At 41.5% G+C, this 16,635-nt stretch overlaps 1 protein-coding gene across 1 annotated transcript in view; it reads left to right on the plus strand.

Annotated features, from left to right (window-relative positions):
- Positions 1-11,801, plus strand: part of LOC103800092 (metabotropic glutamate receptor 1-like) — a gene marked incomplete at its 5' end in the record, with an annotated part of 37,973 nt that extends 26,172 nt beyond the window's left edge. Inside the window, one exon of the mRNA XM_009072455.1 lies at positions 10,681-11,801. Within this exon, the coding sequence (XP_009070703.1) occupies positions 10,681-11,509 (829 nt within the window). The remainder of the gene's footprint in view (positions 1-10,680) is intronic.
- Between the last annotated feature and the right edge of the window lie 4,834 nt (positions 11,802-16,635).

Raw genomic sequence — 16,635 nt, forward strand, 5'->3', positions numbered from 1 at the left:
GCTGTGCTGGAGCCAAGGAGAAAGCTACATGGAAATTGAGGTGACAAGAGCAGAAAAGATGGCAAAGCCCACAGACATAGGTCAAGGACAGGCACCTATTGAGTGGTATAGCCACCATGTGTGCACATGTGTATAACCACTCACTGGGTGTCTTTTTCTTTTCAATCTTCAGGAAGAGGCAGCCAGAGTTCTCGCCCACCAGCCAGTGTCCGTCGGCACATGTGCAGCTTTGAAAAATCCCACACTGCAGTGAATGTGTAAGAGAAGCTGCATGACAAAGAGTGGTTTTACCCCTTGCTTTCTTTTTCTCATTGGTTTATCATGTCTAATGATGAGACAAATGTGGTGCATGACATTAAAGATGGGAAATTTGCTTATGTCCCCTTGTTTCACACAATGCCTTAATCTGATTGTCCAGATGTGATGAACAGGACAGTGAATAATATTTTTGCAGCTGGTTTTTTTTAAGCCTTCAATTTTATTTCTAAATGCCTACAACTTTGCAAGTACATCCTCTTTTTGGTACTAATTTTGTCTTCTTTTTCCATTTAGCCAACATATTTTTCTTTTTTACAGTTTTGCACGGAGATGACATAATCCTGTGTGCTTTTAACAACAATGTAGTGGCTGTCTCACGGCAAGACATCTTTGCTGTGCACAGCTCTTGCTAACTGTGATTGTTAGTGAACTACAGCTGCAGAGCCAGCAGAAGGAACATGGGAAACACTGGTTTGGTGGGATTTGCAGAACAGGGAAATTATGCACATGGAAATAAACCCACCAGGATTTGGCCTAGAAACAAACAGTATCTTAAAACAATAGCAAATAATTTTTCTGTGTTATAATTTCTGAAAGATGTCCAGATTCTGCATATTCTGCATTCAGTGAATGATAGCAAAGTTCAGCTCTTCAGAAGCAAGAAGTGCAAATACCACCCTGTCTGAGCAAATACAAACACGGTGGAGAAAACATGCTAGCTGTTGCAGAAACAGCCTTCACCTCATTTCTTCCAGATCTGTGCTCATTTCCATCCAATAAACTGCAAATGTGAAACAGTCCTGCTCCCTGCCCCAGGGAAGGTTGTGCAGTGACTAGGTGGAAAGCTGCCTGTGATCCACTGACACAGCATTTTGAGCAGTGCTGTCTCGCTACAGCCTGTTCCATTGCTCTAATCAGCAACAAAGCATTTTAGCTCTGCATATGTCTCTGACAGTCTGTGAGATTTGTGGACAGTAAGCAATGATGTTAATTCAATCAACTCTGCCCTCTAATCTGCAGATCAGAAAAAATCCAGAGAATACATCATACATTTGGAGCAGTAGTGATGGTTTTACAGGGCCTGTGCAGCAACCAGATTTGGCACCCTGAAAGGCAAACTGTACACAAGCAGTGTAAGGAGCTGTACAAATATTTTGTTACTATCTTCTAGTCTGAGAACAATATGCCCTTCTATTCCAAACTGGAACAAGTGCTGCACATTCCCAGGGCACAGATCACCAATTGTCTGTCTGGAAATTCAAATTGGAGTTCACACAGGCATACCATTACAATGCAAAGGCAAATGCAACAACAGATTCTATTCAAAAAAGCATGAGCACAAGTTGTGAACCTCCTCAGCACAGGGAAGGCTGGACCTCCTGCTTTTTTGATTGACACCACTTGGGATTTTTTTTCAGCTTGGAAAAAAAATCCTCATCCACATGAGCTCCTGAGAAACACCTCTGATGGGACTTCAACCAGTCAAGCTTGTTATTTTGGTTTCTCGGCCCATCCCTGCCCCTCAGGCTTCCTCTCCCTCCAGCCAGGGCTGATGCATTCAGGGGCCTGGCAGTGCTGCATTGTGGCCTGGGGACTGGCACATCCTCCATCAGCAACTGAGTGCCCGAGGTCCCTGTGGCCACACAGCCCAGGTTGAGCAGTAGGCATGTGTCAAATCACCAGCTGCCCATCATCACTGCCTGGTTTCATGCCTCAGCCTGATTCACCAGAACTGCAGCAGTTTGTGAGTCCAGATTTTCCTGAGGAAGCCCTGCTTCACTACTCCAGCATGCTACAAAACACCATGGGTGCTATGGTTTCCCTCACCTTCCAGTTACAAGCAATTAGATGTACAGACCTGAAACTCTCTTATGTTTTGTTGTATACAATACTGAGCATTAGTTATTGTGCCAGTGTTAATCTCCATTCTCTGTATAATCCTGGAGAGGGTTAGAAAAGAGGAATCATGAAAATATAGAATCATGAAATTTTATTATCATATTAAAAAATCAGAAACATCAGCTCTGAGTTTCAGGGCTCTTTTCTTCTGAAGCTGCATATTCGTTACCATGGAAACTTTCAGATACACCCAGAAAACCCACAGGCTTTACAGCCTGCTTTATCTACTGCAGCATATTAGGGAGAGCCATACATTACAAACAAGAGGCCTCATGACTAAGCTTCCTGTGGCAAATGGGTTAAGTTTGCACTCAAAATGCTGGCATGGTAAGACAAGTCTGATGGCTCTTTGAGCACTGTTTAAACTGTTGGGAGTTTATTTATTCTCAAGTATACCAGAGAATCTGACAAGTTATACTGAGAGAGAGAGACCTCACTGATGGCTACCTGTGCAAGGGTTATACACTTTTTGGCAGCAAATGTCCCAGGCAATGGGCCTTTCTGTTCATTTGGAATTTATTCCTGCTCTGGTACAGCTATTGACTTGGAACTATTCTGGATGTTCAGCATAATTTGTCCCTTTTGTTGCTTCACCAAGGGCTCTCAGTTGTGCCTCTATATGGCATGTGAAATATCTTCCAGCCTCAGTGCTAATGCATTTGAGATGTTTGAAATAAAACTGAATATATTCAGCTATTTTAGTTTTATCTCATGCACTCTTTTCTCTGTCCCCAGTGGTTTTTTGTTGCTGTTCAGTGTACAGCTTTCAGCTTGTCAATATCTCTCTGGTTAAAAACATGGTGCCCCAAATAATTTTCCATCAGAACAACAGGGGATTACAGAAAGCAAGGAAAAACCTCCAACTGTCTTAATTACTATTAAACAGCATTCATAGGAAAGACCTCTTGATCTCTGTACCACGGTGTGGTGCTTTTGAGTAGGGAACACAGAATTCACAGGCAATTTTTGTGGTTTTATTATATTCAAAGTTCATTAATTAGTGTTTCTTATTCAACAGCAGCTCTATGGTATTTCTTTTGGTGCAATGTTTTTTGAAGGTCATTGATCTTCACAGCCTTCCAGTCCTACAGACTTTTTTTGCCTTAGTTTCACCCACCTACACTTTTTCTAAATTAATTTAATTCTAGCATTTTCTGCCCATGTTCCTAAGCTTTCCAGGTCCCTTTGCTCAAAACACTATACTTTTCAGTATTCAGGTTCTATTAACTGTGCTCCTTTTTGAGCCTGTCTGAATAAATGCTTCAGCTCAGGCATTGGCATTGGCTGCACTGTCATATACATGTATTTGAATGTGCAGCATGAGACATCTTCAGATAACACCAATGTGCTTCTCCATTAATGACAGAGGACCTATGATGATTTACACCACACTTTTTTCCATACACTAACTTTATTACCGTTTAAAAAAATGAGAAAAATATTTGGTGGGCTTTACTTATTCATAACAACAAAATAAACAGATTAAAAAACTATTCACCACTAAGAGCACTTTTTAGTTTCACTTTGATTTACAGGTTTCTCATCTTCATTTCCTGAACACTGGATGAATTTTCTTGCTATTTGTGACAAATTATTATCCTGAACTTTGTATTATCTATTAGAATAATTTATTTTCTCAAAGCAAAACACAAGTAGTTATTTTTAAATGTTTTTTTTCAAAATACCTAATAAAGACACAGGTGTACCAAACATTTTTCACTAGTAATTAGATCACTGAAATGTGGCATAGCTTCTGTACTTCAGATGAGACTGAAAATTGATAGTCATAATAGTAGACAGCCCTTCATATACATTGTCAGTGTAATATTTTCACACCTTTGCTGAGCTAGTTAAGTAAGATCTGTGACACATTCTGAAGTTGCGAGACTTCAACTACATTGAAGCATTGCAGTGAGCATCTCTCGCAACACACCCTACCCAAAATTCAGAGCTGTATAAAAGTGCACACATACATAAATGCTATTGTTAAGTCCCAAAGCAAATAAATCTTATTTGTTAGGGATATTTAGCTATATGTGAGCTGCTGGATTTGGGAGTACTTCCCTACCCCAGGGACCAGGTATGAGCAACCCAGTTCCATGGTAGCACAAGGGTGATGTGTGTGAACCACTCCTGGCTCCAGCTTTCCCCGTCTGGGTGACCAGACCATAGAGGTGAGGGGGGCTGGCAACCTCTGATCCTGCCCCAAGGATCTGACCCCAGCCTGGAGACCCTGTGGATGGAAACCAGGATCACATCACAGAGTAATCAGGCTAGACATAGCTGCTGTTGCCACATTACAGACTGTATTTAACATTTCAATTTAAAAAAAAAAGAAAAAAGAAAACAGTTACCAATAGGGTCAATGTACATTCGAAGGCCTATGTGCAACTCAGCTAAAGTAATATTTACCTTTTGCGTTAGAGGAACCAATGAAGGAAATGAATACATTAGATTTACTTGACATAAGCCAGTGGCAAGACAGAGAGTTGGAAAGGCAGCTCTGGGCTTTTGCTCACTCACAATACCCCTAAGTCTCACCAGGTTCTGCCCCAGTGAGACAGCCTGACAGTACTGTTTTCCTATACTTTGTGCAGCAGTTTACATCATACATTTAAAGCAGCTCTCTAATTTACATAGAACATTGTGTCCCATGCCCAAGGCAATTTGTCAAAGAAAAGAAAAAAGGAGGGAGAGGAGAGACAAGGAAAAGTTAGTTCAATAATTTAAATTTCCAGAAACACAAGTGGGAGGTTAAACTTTGCTCTAATTATACAGCACCACAGAAAGTATTAGAACCATACTGTGATAACTGTTCTAAGTTCCTTTTATCACCAAGATAGAGATTATAGCATAAATGGACTAAGGCTGAAATTGGTTTGTGATTCTTTTTTTCGTTTACGTGATAATATCAGGCAAAAGTCCTGAGCACACACCAGATAGAGGCTGTTGTCAATGACGGCTCCCTCACTCATGGGAGAGTGCAGAAAAGTTTTACTAACCCAGGGTTAAGGGATGAGTCCCTAGAAGCAATGCTCCAGAAGTTAGGCTTGTAGGAACATGCTAACCAGTGTGGCTTGCCTTGCTAATTAGCAGCAGGGCTGGCTGCAGCAGCTCCAAGAGGAGGGGCTGTTCAGTACAGGGAGATATCACTGCTCTGGATTAAAACCAGCTCACTCCCTTGATCAAATTTCATGCCCCAGTGGCCCTACTGAAATGGAGACAATAATGGAAGAGACTTTGGGGATCCCAGCAAAGATTCTGCAGTGTGCTGCAGTGCAGGTACTGGCCTTAAATTTTAAGCCTGTTAGCTTGGGTCCTGGGAACAGTGAGACGGCAGTGGGATAGAGATTTGTTCAGGCTCATTATCGTTTCTTACATGACTGCAGGGCTGGAGAAAGCTTTTAGCTGGCTAACTGCCTTTCTGTGGGCAGGGCAGAAATTTTTGCAGTGGTGTCCCTAGGATGGCATCAGTCAGCAACTGCTGTGCCGGATGAGGAAGGCTTTGTCCAATGCTGAGCTTTTGAACAGGGCATTTCCTTTTGCTCTGCATCCCTGCTGCCTCCAAAGGTTCCCCATCTCTGTGTCAGCACCCAGGGACAGCCCTTGCACCCACTGCATTCTGGAGCCAGCTGTCAGGTGGCTGCAACTGTGTCCTGTTCTGTGAAGGTGAGAGCATCATTTGTTGACTGGGCAGTACCTGACACCAACCTTGTCTGGTTGCTGATGAGATAGTTTGGGGTTTGTTTTGGACTTAATGTTTGCTGACAAAGTTGATAGGCTTTTTTCAGTTTGCATTTTATGTTCATTTGTAAGATTTTATCTTCATAGATAGACAAGACTGACAGGTTATACCAGTGCTTCCTTCCTACTGGCTGTGGCATTTCTGTTACTATAGTGACTACAAGGAGGTAAGCTGGGCCAAAGCATCAGCCTGACCATGATATAAAGGTATCATTTATCACTTCTACAACCTCTTCTTCTGGTGAATTGCCATTGCTGCTTTTAAAAAAACAGCCTTATATCATAAATCTGTGTTCTGAATCTTGTCTAACACCACCAAGCCTGGCCTAAATGTCTGTATCACTCATTTCAGGAAGCCTAAGATCCTCCCTCAGCTCATGACCACTTGGAGAACATAATAGACCACCACTCTGGCATCCTAAAGGGGTGAAACGGGATGAACTCTAACAGATCAAGGAATGCCCCTTCCTATTTTAACTGGAAGGGCTCTTCTTCTAGCACTTTGTCTGACTGCATCTGAAGCCATTTCTCAGCTTGTGGGTTCCTGAAGTTAACTTCATCAGAGCACATATCGCTCTATGTAACGATTTTGTGTGGTATCATTTCGGGATTGTTATGCATAGAATGTTCAAGGCAAAAAAGGACAAAGTTTCAGACACATGGGACTCAAAGTTGATCTAATTCTCTAGCTCTGAATCTCAGGCTATAACTTCATTGGTGAAAGGATCAGAGAGTTGCACAGACTAACTTACAGACCACTGGGAAAATCATCTTTAACCTCAGAAGAATTCAGCCTCTAAGTTGTAAAGAAACTTTTGGTATTCAATATCTAAAGTAAGGCATCTTCAGGATCCTGTAGTGTGGAGAGGAACCACCTGTTGTGGGGTGCTCAGACTTGACATTGCTTCAGGGAACCCAACAAGGTCAGATCCTCCAGGCAGTGGCAGGAGCAGGACTCTGTTCTTGGCCTGAAACTGAACTTGAGTCTGGGGAACTTATAGTCCCAAGGAGGAGCAAGATTTTCAGCAGCTGGAGACAGACTTAACAATGAGCCCTCAGGCATCTAACAAGCTGTGGGCATGTCCCATGGCTGGGCAGGGCTATTTGAACCACAGTCTCAGATTTGGGTACATCAATTCTTTTGAAGGCTTTCAGCCTTTCTGTCTATAATGATGAGCTGAAAGTACCTGAAAATGACTGCTCCAGAGCCATGCAGAGAGTATGTTATAAAGATCAACTCATGTATTAAAAACAACACTTTGAACTACCAAAACCAACAACAGATCTGCTCATGAACTGATAAACATTTGCACAAGAAATATACTTACTATTTCCCCCAAAATACAGAAGCCATAGTCAAAGCTGTGGTGAAAATTGAGAAAAAGCAGCTAAATTCAATATATGTCCTTGCCTATAAAGCAAAAGCAAACTCATTGTATGTGCTGACAGGATATCCAAGAACCCATCTCTGAGCATTTAAGCTAGATGTGAGGATTTGAAGAAATAGTATTTGGAGTCTTACACTGTGTATACACAAGAACATACCTTAAGATCCCTTGAGACTCCAAGGAGTTCACTTCTAGGAGTGTGGGAAATAGTATAAAGGACAGATAAAATTAGGAAAGACAAATAAATACATGACTGACTTGAAATGTGTAACCATCCTCTTGATAAAAGCAAGAAATCACTGGTTAGTCCCATCTCATTACTGTGCAATAGAACATCAGGTTTTCAATACCCCAACAGTGATGCAGCTTTGTGCCCTCTCTTGCCTTTGTGTGGAAAACTATCCCTTCTTCCATTATGCCAGGCAGATTATTTTTATCTTCACCTTCTTCCATGGATGCTTCCTTCAAAAGAGAAGATGACAATCAGCAAATGGTGACCATGTCTCCCACATGCAGTCAGGATTGTCATCATCACTTTGCACAAGTGAGGTGATTCCTTGCCTCACTGAGACTCAGTTCAGGTCCAAGATTTTCCAGAACCATCTTTGCTTTTTCTCTAAGTGTCAATGAATGCCATTCAAGATAAGATGGCTGGTCTTTGTTCCAGCATAACAAGTGTTTTTCTTGCATGTGAATTATGAATTCTGCTTGGATGTGTCAATCTTGGTGTGACCCCCTACCAGCCATCCAACAAGACAGAGCCCAGGTATTTCTCTGCCAGTCTTGTGCTTCCATCTTAAACGTGACTCAGTAATAGGCTAACAGTGCACAGTGACAGCAAGGAGAGCAATTTGAGGGAAAGAACTGGAACAAGAGTCTGAGGAGAACAGTAACAGAAAAGAGAGATTTCTCAGTGGAAATTGTCAAATGGATTGTACAGAGAGCCACTGCAGCTCTAAAGCTCTTTGTCCCAAGGCCCTTGGACTCATAAGGAGTAAGGTCTGGCAAACAGAGGCAAGGTGTGTTGGTGGCACCAGCTTTCCCCAAAGAGCAAGTTGGTAACAGACAAATCCTGATGAAGCAGTTTGTTCACATTCAGCTATTGCAGTCCCAGCGCAGTTTAAGCATAGCCATTGACTTGGGCTCAATTACATACATTTTGGAGAGTGTCACAGAAGAAAGAAATCAGAAGAGCTGAATTTGAGAGTGAAGAAGAGGGAAATTAACTGAATAGGAGTAGGTCTGAAGAAAGAGATAGTCAGTTCCTTAAAATAGCAATGCTTGCCTTTGATATAAAATACAAAATCTTGGGAACAAAATGAGATAGAGACAAAACAGATGGTGTGAGGAGAGAATCAAAAGTGCGATGCGCCAGAACTATATATGAAGAAATAAATGATGCAGAAGTGGACTTAGCATAAAAGGCAGCAGATAATCATATTTTTTTACAGAAAAGCCCTTTGCAGTATTTGTAAGCTACACCATCAGCAAAATACAGTATGAGAGCACTTGACTTATTTTCATCTCTACAAGAAGAGACTTGTTTTGAGGTTAAAACAGACAAACTGTGTTTCTGTATGAAGCTTGTGGATCTTGGCATGTTAAAACACTACTTTAAAAATCTTTCACACCCAACAGTTACATTCATTTGCTTATCTCTACAGCAATTCAAAAAAAATGATATACCACAGCTCATTTTGATCAAAACAGGAATGCTTCTAAACCTTCATTCTTATCTATTCATTGATCACTATACTGTAGAGGTTGCATTCTTCAGCTGGCAACTTGGCTTTTTTTCCCCTCTAGGTTAAAGCTCTAATCCAAACTGCTCCTGGTCCTACATGCTTTGGGGAGTTATGAATTTTTTAGCTTGGCCTTTTCCTGTGCCCCAGTTCCCACAGCAGTGGTGAGTCACAGGTCCAGCGTTTGGAGTCTGGAGTTCGAGATGAACTTCCCAGCTTGGATCCATCTCAAATTCCTTTTTTTTTTTCTCCAGGAATATTTACTGATAAGCACAAAAGTGACACATTGCTATGTACATTTCTTTTGTGTTTTGACAGATTTACAACACTATCTGTGTTGCACCAGTTTCTTCCAGCTATGACAAAGTCAGTCAATATTTTTTTAAAATAAAATTCAAGTGGTAATTATTTACTCCCTGAAAAAGAGAACCACAGGGGTCTGAGCAAGGAAAAGCAAAATACTTAGAATAATATTGCAATACTGTAAAGGAAGCAATCTCCCCTGGTGTGTGCAGCAGCAGGAGGTGAGGCTGCTGTGCCAGCCTCCCACCCAGTTTGCCTCCTACCTGCACAGCAATCACAGGGTCTGAAATGTAATCCTTTGTTTGCCTCTGCCCCCGAGGGAAGAAACCCTGTGATAAGGCTGCTTCGAATAAATCATTTCAGAATTTCTCTCTGTCTCTGGTTTCCACCCAGGTGATATATATTATAATTTATGAATGATTTCTACTGCCTGACCTATAATTAAACAGTTGGTTGGTCCTCTTAGCTCCCTGTCCCAACAGCTGCTAAAAAGATACCACTCTGCTTTGAGTGCTGCTCCCTTCAAAGGTACAGTGAAAAGTAAAAATCTCTACAGTTCCTCAGGGGCAGATCTGACCCTCAGATCCTCCTTCAGCCAAACTGCCCAGCGTTTTGATAGACCCAGCCCATATGAGGAGTCGGAGGGTTTTACTCACCATGGTCATGTCGCTGCTTGTTCCTCCACCCACACACACCAACTGTTTTCAGTCCTAGCATTTTATCCTGGTTTGTAAATAATAGTCACCTGGGAAGAAGCACATTTGCCTCCTACCTGATGAAGGCCCTGGGGGTCCTTCATTTCTCTCACAGCTAATCTGTTCCTAAGTGCAAAAGGGGGAGAGGGAATAAAAAGGAAAAGAGGGGTTAGCAACAATTCCTCTCTCTACTCAGTGTGCTAAAGGCTATGACTGTGGGTTGTTTTTCTTCCCACAGCTTGAAAATATTTCCTATAATCTGCAAATCAGGCTTAATTAAAGCTCTTCCTATGACTTTTTTTTTCCCATTTTTTTTTCTTCTCCCCCTGCAAGGTGGGGCAAGCAGATCTAGATGCAAAATGAAATAGCTTGAGTCCTCAAACTGCAGCCTCCAGAGCCCTTCCTGCAGGCTGGCCTTTCCAGGCTGGATAACCAGCAGGAAGTAATCGCTTTTAGATGAAAATCACAGTAATCGCTGCTGTTAAAAGACACTGTTGTTTCCTTATGTAGTATTTCTGGGAGGACACAAAGAACTGGAGGGGGGAGGCTTATTAATGAGGCAAAGCAATCTATTTTTGTAGGCTTGTTTGTTATACTGCCTGTGTCTGTGTAATGTAAATGCAAATAAACTCATCTTTATTTTATTCATAGTTCTAATGGAAAGTCTGTGTCATGGTCTGAACCAGGTGGAAGACAAGATCCCAAGGGGGAACATACATGGCACAGACTCTCAGTGCATGTGAAGAACCAGGACACAGGGTGCAATCAGACAGCGGTAATCAAACCCCTCACTAAAGACTACCAAGGCCAAAGCCTGACTTTTACCGACATCAGCAGTAAGACTCTGTACAATGTGGTGGAGGAAGAAGATAGAGAGCCCATTCACCTCAACCAGTCCAGCAGTCCCTCCATGGTGGTGCACAGGCGGGTGACAACCACCCCTCCGCTGCAGGCCACAGCGGAGGAGACACAACTCTTCTTGCCTGAACAGTCCCCCAAGACCCTACCCCTGCAGCCACAGTCTCTCATGGACCAGCTGGAAGGAGTGGTCAACAAGTTTGCCCCCGGCATCCCTGACTTCAATGCTGTCCTCCCCACTCCCGGCTCAGGGAATGGTGTGCGGCCCCCCTACCAGCCCCCGACCCCACCAACCCTGCAGCCTCTCCAGTTGGCTGCCTTCAGCCAGGAGCCCCTGTCTTCCCCGGCCGAAGAAGCAGAGAGTGAGAAGGTGAAGCTCATTCAGGGATATGTGTATGAGAAGAACACAGAGGAGGAGGAGGACGAGGAGCCAGCAACCAGCAAACTGACTCTGGAAGACTCTCCGGCGCTGACGCCCCCGTCACCCTTCCGAGATTCAGTGGCTTCAGGCAGCTCCGTGCCCAGCTCCCCTGTCTCAGAGTCAGTGCTCTGCACACCCCCAGATGTGACCTATGCCTCTGTCATCCTAAGGGATTATAAGCAAAGTTCATCCACCCTGTAGATGCTGCAAGAAACAAGGTGGGAAGGACTTAGGCTGCTGCCCTCTGGGAGGTTTTGGAGAGACAAGTCTCCCAGGGCTGTGGGGACAGAGAGCAGAGAACAAAGTCACAAATGACAGGGCAAAAACTTCATCCTGCACCTAAATAACTAAAATGAAACAAAAAGAAAATAAAAATCCATTCTGAGGGCTCAAGATTCTCTATCCGTTAAAAATAAAAATATTGTACTTTGGGAAAATGTTAGGAAACAATAACAAAGCACAAATCCAAGAGACAACTTCTATAGCAAAAAAAAAAAAAGAACAAACACAGGAAAAAAAGTATAATCACACTTAGTCACACCCTCTCTTGGCAATGCTTGAAAAGGACTCTGGGAAGTGTGACCTGGAGAAGTCATTAGCCACTCCATGACTGCTGTCTGTCTGCTATGGAAGCAACACACCCAGGAGCTGGAAGGGTGGAGTGTGGTGAGGGGGAATGAAGCTACTTGTATATGACACATATATGCATAAATATTTTTTTCCTGATTTCTATAGGTGGCATAACTGTGGAATGTGTTTGGGGGAGAGGAGCTGAGATAATGTGAGAGCACATGGCTCTTACTGACTTTTGTCTGAATGGTTTGTTCTTCATACTAGGCTGCTTTTTGGGGGATCTGGGCTTTTTTTAACACTGTTTGTGAGCAGAGCAAGAAATATGATCAAGTTAAGGCTCAAGAGGTTTCTAAGAAAACCCTCGCTGTAGTACTTGTAATATGATAAGGACTTGGAAAAACTGCCCTTTTGTATAAGATTGCAAACCATGTGGCTAAACTGTTACACAACGTTTCCTGTAGCAGAACAATATTTACTGACTATCTTTTCATAAAACAACATATTTTGCCATGTCATTGCATCATTCCTTTGTATTACTTTGTAATCAAATACATTGCAAAATAGCTGTATACTTAAGAGCAAGAACTGTTAACCTGAAGGAAAGGGGTTACAGAGCCAGGCTCGAGGCAAGAGAGTGAGCGTACGTCTGTGTATCCGTATGCGTGTGAATGGGATGTGTGAAGCGTAACGTCCAACAACTACCACTGGAAGATTGTCTTATATCCTATGAATATTTTTATGTTTAAATCATGTTTTATATCACATTGTTACAAATATTCGATAGCTCTTTGGAGATTTGTATGCTGTGCTAACACTTTTGGTTTTTTCATATACAAGCTGAGACAGTTGTTACCCTTATAATAGGGTGCTTTGTTTTGCAGATATTTTATGAAGTAGATATATGGTATTAATAACCAGTGCATTGAGAACTCGTTATTTTACATGTTTGCAGCAAGTGTGGTTAACAAAAAAAAAAAAGCAAAAAAAAAGAAGAGGAAAACACAAAAATATAAAAGCCTGGTTTAGAAATCTTGCACATGCCAGTATAAAGGTGAGACAGGAAAAGTAATTCAACTATTTCATCGCTTCAGATAATTTAAAATAAAATTATATCAGGATGGGAAATTTCATCAGTGCTTAATGTGTGCATAAATTCTCAGGTTTTGTTATAGTCTGTTCTTTTAAATTCTTTATGATGTTTAGTTGCACCTTCTTTACTTAAGCTTTCACTTCCTGTATTTAGTATACAATATAGCATCTTAATGGTCACTTCCAGGCAGTTGTAGTTCTGTCATTCATTCCTCCTCCTCTTCTATCTTTCATGTGTTTCCTAGAAATGGGTCTAATCCAAAGCTCACTATGATTGGCATGATCAAAGTCCAGATCTAATTGCTGTGGCTTGAACTTAATTATAATGATTATTACCCTATTTATAAATGTGCTTATTATACATATACAGGTCAGGATTTTAGCTGCTATGATCTTTGATTGTGCTGCTGAATTTAGCTGGGGATCTGTCCCACAGTTCAACACTTTATTTCCAAATATATTTTAAAGGAATATCTTCCAGTTAGTATAGTTGCAAAACCTGATTTTAACCATGTATCTTGTGAATATTCTACCAGAGTTTTCCTGAATTCAGCATATTTCTATTCTTTTTCTTTGTTTTCACTTTAAGAAGTCCTGCTGCCAGTTATAAATTCTTCTCTAAAGATCCAAATCTCATAGTTTTGCCCTAATTATGCAGGAGTGGTATTGGAAGGTTTGGCTGGTGCTCAAAAGCAGATAGCCTTTTTTCCTCCTCTTTTCATGATGTTTTCTTCTTCCAATATGATTAGTAGCCAGTTAGTATCAGCATCCTAATGTGGAAAGCATGAAATGACTTTGCCCAAAGACATTTTATGTCTTTGTCAGTATATTGATGTCTCTGTAATGAACTAAAGACACCTGAGGGTCAGTTGGTTGATTTTTTTCTGCTTGGAGCTTTTAGGGAGATATTTTTTGCTGTTGATTTTTTTTCAAGATGCTGATTACTCATTAAAGCAGTGAGAAAAATGCTGTATTTTCTTTGCAGATCACCACACTGGCAATGAATTCTATCTTCTAATAATCTTAGTATAAGATCTGTTGTGCTGTTTCCAAATGCATATGTTGTTGGTAGCACAGAGCTGATATTAGGAAGCTGGTCTTTGAAGAACCAAGAGAGATAAGAAAAAGAAACATAATAGATTTGTATAGATGAGGAGATGGCAATGTGGCAAAGTACTATATTGTTTTCATATCTGTCTGTTTTGAACATATTAAGCACTGATTTTATTACTGCAATGTAATTATATCATGAGTAGGAGTTTTCTTGAAATTCAGTATATTAGCTTTTAGTTTGTAATTGTTAAAACTGGAAACATACACATACGTAAATATACCTAAAGAGCAAGAACTCACCTTGTGTATGCAGTTGTATGAGCTATGAAGCTTTCTGTAAAAGTTCTTTCTTTTGGTCTGTCAAATGCTTGATGAAAACTGCCTTTTTGTCAAAATGATCTTGAAAATGCTGTAAAATAAATATTTTCTATTTATTATTTAAAAATAGAATGCCAAGATTTTAAATTTTTGTTTCCTGAGTAGAAAATAGTCATGTATAGTAATAATTGTTCAAGGGCTTTTCAGGATCCCGTATAAGAGATGGTAGGATACTCAAATGCAAGTAGGTATTGATTAGATTGTGCCATGGAGATGATACGGTGGAGGGTTGGAGGATTTCTGCTTAGAAAACAAACCTCAGCTTTTTGGCTTTGTAATAAAAATCAGAAGCACCATAACTATGGATGCAGGCTTACATGTTGCAGAAAAGAGTTCAATGGGAAATGACAGGAAATTTTGCTTCCCAAAGACACGGGGAAACACCAGCCCTTCTCTAGAAATAGTCTTTCACATGTCTGCTTCTCCCATCAAGGAATCTCAAATATGCTTTCTTGACAGCTGTAAGTGATAGACATTGATCCATTCCCAGCATTTTGTGCCTCCTACCTTTACTGTTTCTGTATAGAGCAAAGTACCAGGACTCATGACTCCTGCTCTGCAAATCACAAACACTGTGGCTTTTTGATGACTCCTGAACTGCTGCGTGCCTCAGCCTGGGGCTCAGTAAGGTGCTTTTTCTGGAGCACTGCTAAGATTTCAGACCTGAGTGGCACTAAACATAGAAAAATCTAGGTCTTTTTCTCTTTACACTTGTGAATAGGCTTGTTTCTAGTGGTTCCTTGGTTTGGATCTGGCCTTGTAAGAGCCCACGTCTGAGGAGTCAGTCCACCTACAACTACTGCACTGCTGGAGTACAGAGAATGACATTGCATTCGGTGGTAAGTGCCATAAGTTTGGTCTCTTTGCTCATAGAGATTTTTGGGTTTTTTATTCCCCTTTCTTTTATGTTTTCAAAATCTAGTCTATCTATGTCTTAGTAAAGCTGACCAAGTGTACTCAATTACAAAAACATCCTCAGGGCAACACAGCACTTAGCTCCCTCCAGAGCACCCTGGCAGTGTTGCACAAACTGCTGAAAAAAGCCCATCTAAAATAGCTTTACACTGAGTAAATGGATGACTGGACCAGGACCACAGAGCAGCAAAGCAGCTTAGTGTACTGAAGCTCTAGTCTCCAGCCTTCTGCCAAGGACAGAGTGTAGGCAGCTCCACCAGCCCAGTCCATGCCTGTCCACCCAACCTCTGCTCAGTAAGTTGAGTCTCTGCAACCATGTTAGTGTGTCACGTACACTTTGCATAGAGTAAGTGTCTACCAAAAGAAAAAGGCAATGGAAATTTGGTCCCTGGAGTTGTATTAATCACTCTTAAGGAAAAACAGAAAAGCAGGTTGGTAATAGCTGTTCTACACTAGGTCTGAGTGGCTGTTAAAAATGCTTCTTACATGGGAGTGGGAAAAGTGTGGGTTTGCAGATTGTATTGTTGTGGTGGTTTTTTCCCAAATAAATGACTCACTAGACACTTGGCAAGTATCTGTCTGCAAATCGTTGGGAAGGAGAAGCAGACACTGTAGCAAATATCAAGGCCTATTTTTATCTGTGCAAGATTCCCAACAGGGATATTAGCAAAAAGGAAGATAAGGAATATCATGCAGCCAAGTGTGTGGTACTACCACAGGCCCCATATCTGGACCTGGACTCACATTCTGGCAAACCCTGCAAACTCCCAAACACATATAACAGAAGAGAGTAGGAGTGACTGGTTGCCATTCCAGTGCTACAGGTAAATTGTATCTAACTAAATAAACAAGCAAGGTGTTATTTGCCTTTGTTAATTCAACTACCAAGTCTCAGTAAATCACACAAAAAGGGACGGCTCCCCACCTGAGAGAGCAGGTCACTCTTTGATACCAAGAAAGAACATTTGTTGTCTACTCAGTTTCAAAGGTGGGTGTAAGCAATATATCTCTACAGAAGTAAAATATCATTGTGAGTTGTGGGTTTCCATAACCAAAAGGCCTCTAGGTAGGTGGAGAAGCAGCTGGCACAGTTACCAGTGCAGACAGATAAGAGTTTAGGAGTGGTATGTATCTATGACATTCAATCCACCCACTTTATTTACTGCACACCATGCAATATGTAGGTGGCTTGAGATCCATTCCCCCACCCACTCCATGGTATGGTGTGTGGGACTCCTACCTGCCTGTGCTGCTCTGAGTCTGAACCATCAACAGATGGTGAGACCTCCTAGCTGGAAAGGTGATGTGCCTGGGGGACA

Source organism: Acanthisitta chloris, unplaced genomic scaffold (genome assembly GCF_000695815.1).
Source record: "Acanthisitta chloris isolate BGI_N310 unplaced genomic scaffold, ASM69581v1 scaffold43743, whole genome shotgun sequence".
NCBI lineage: Eukaryota > Metazoa > Chordata > Aves > Passeriformes > Acanthisittidae > Acanthisitta > Acanthisitta chloris.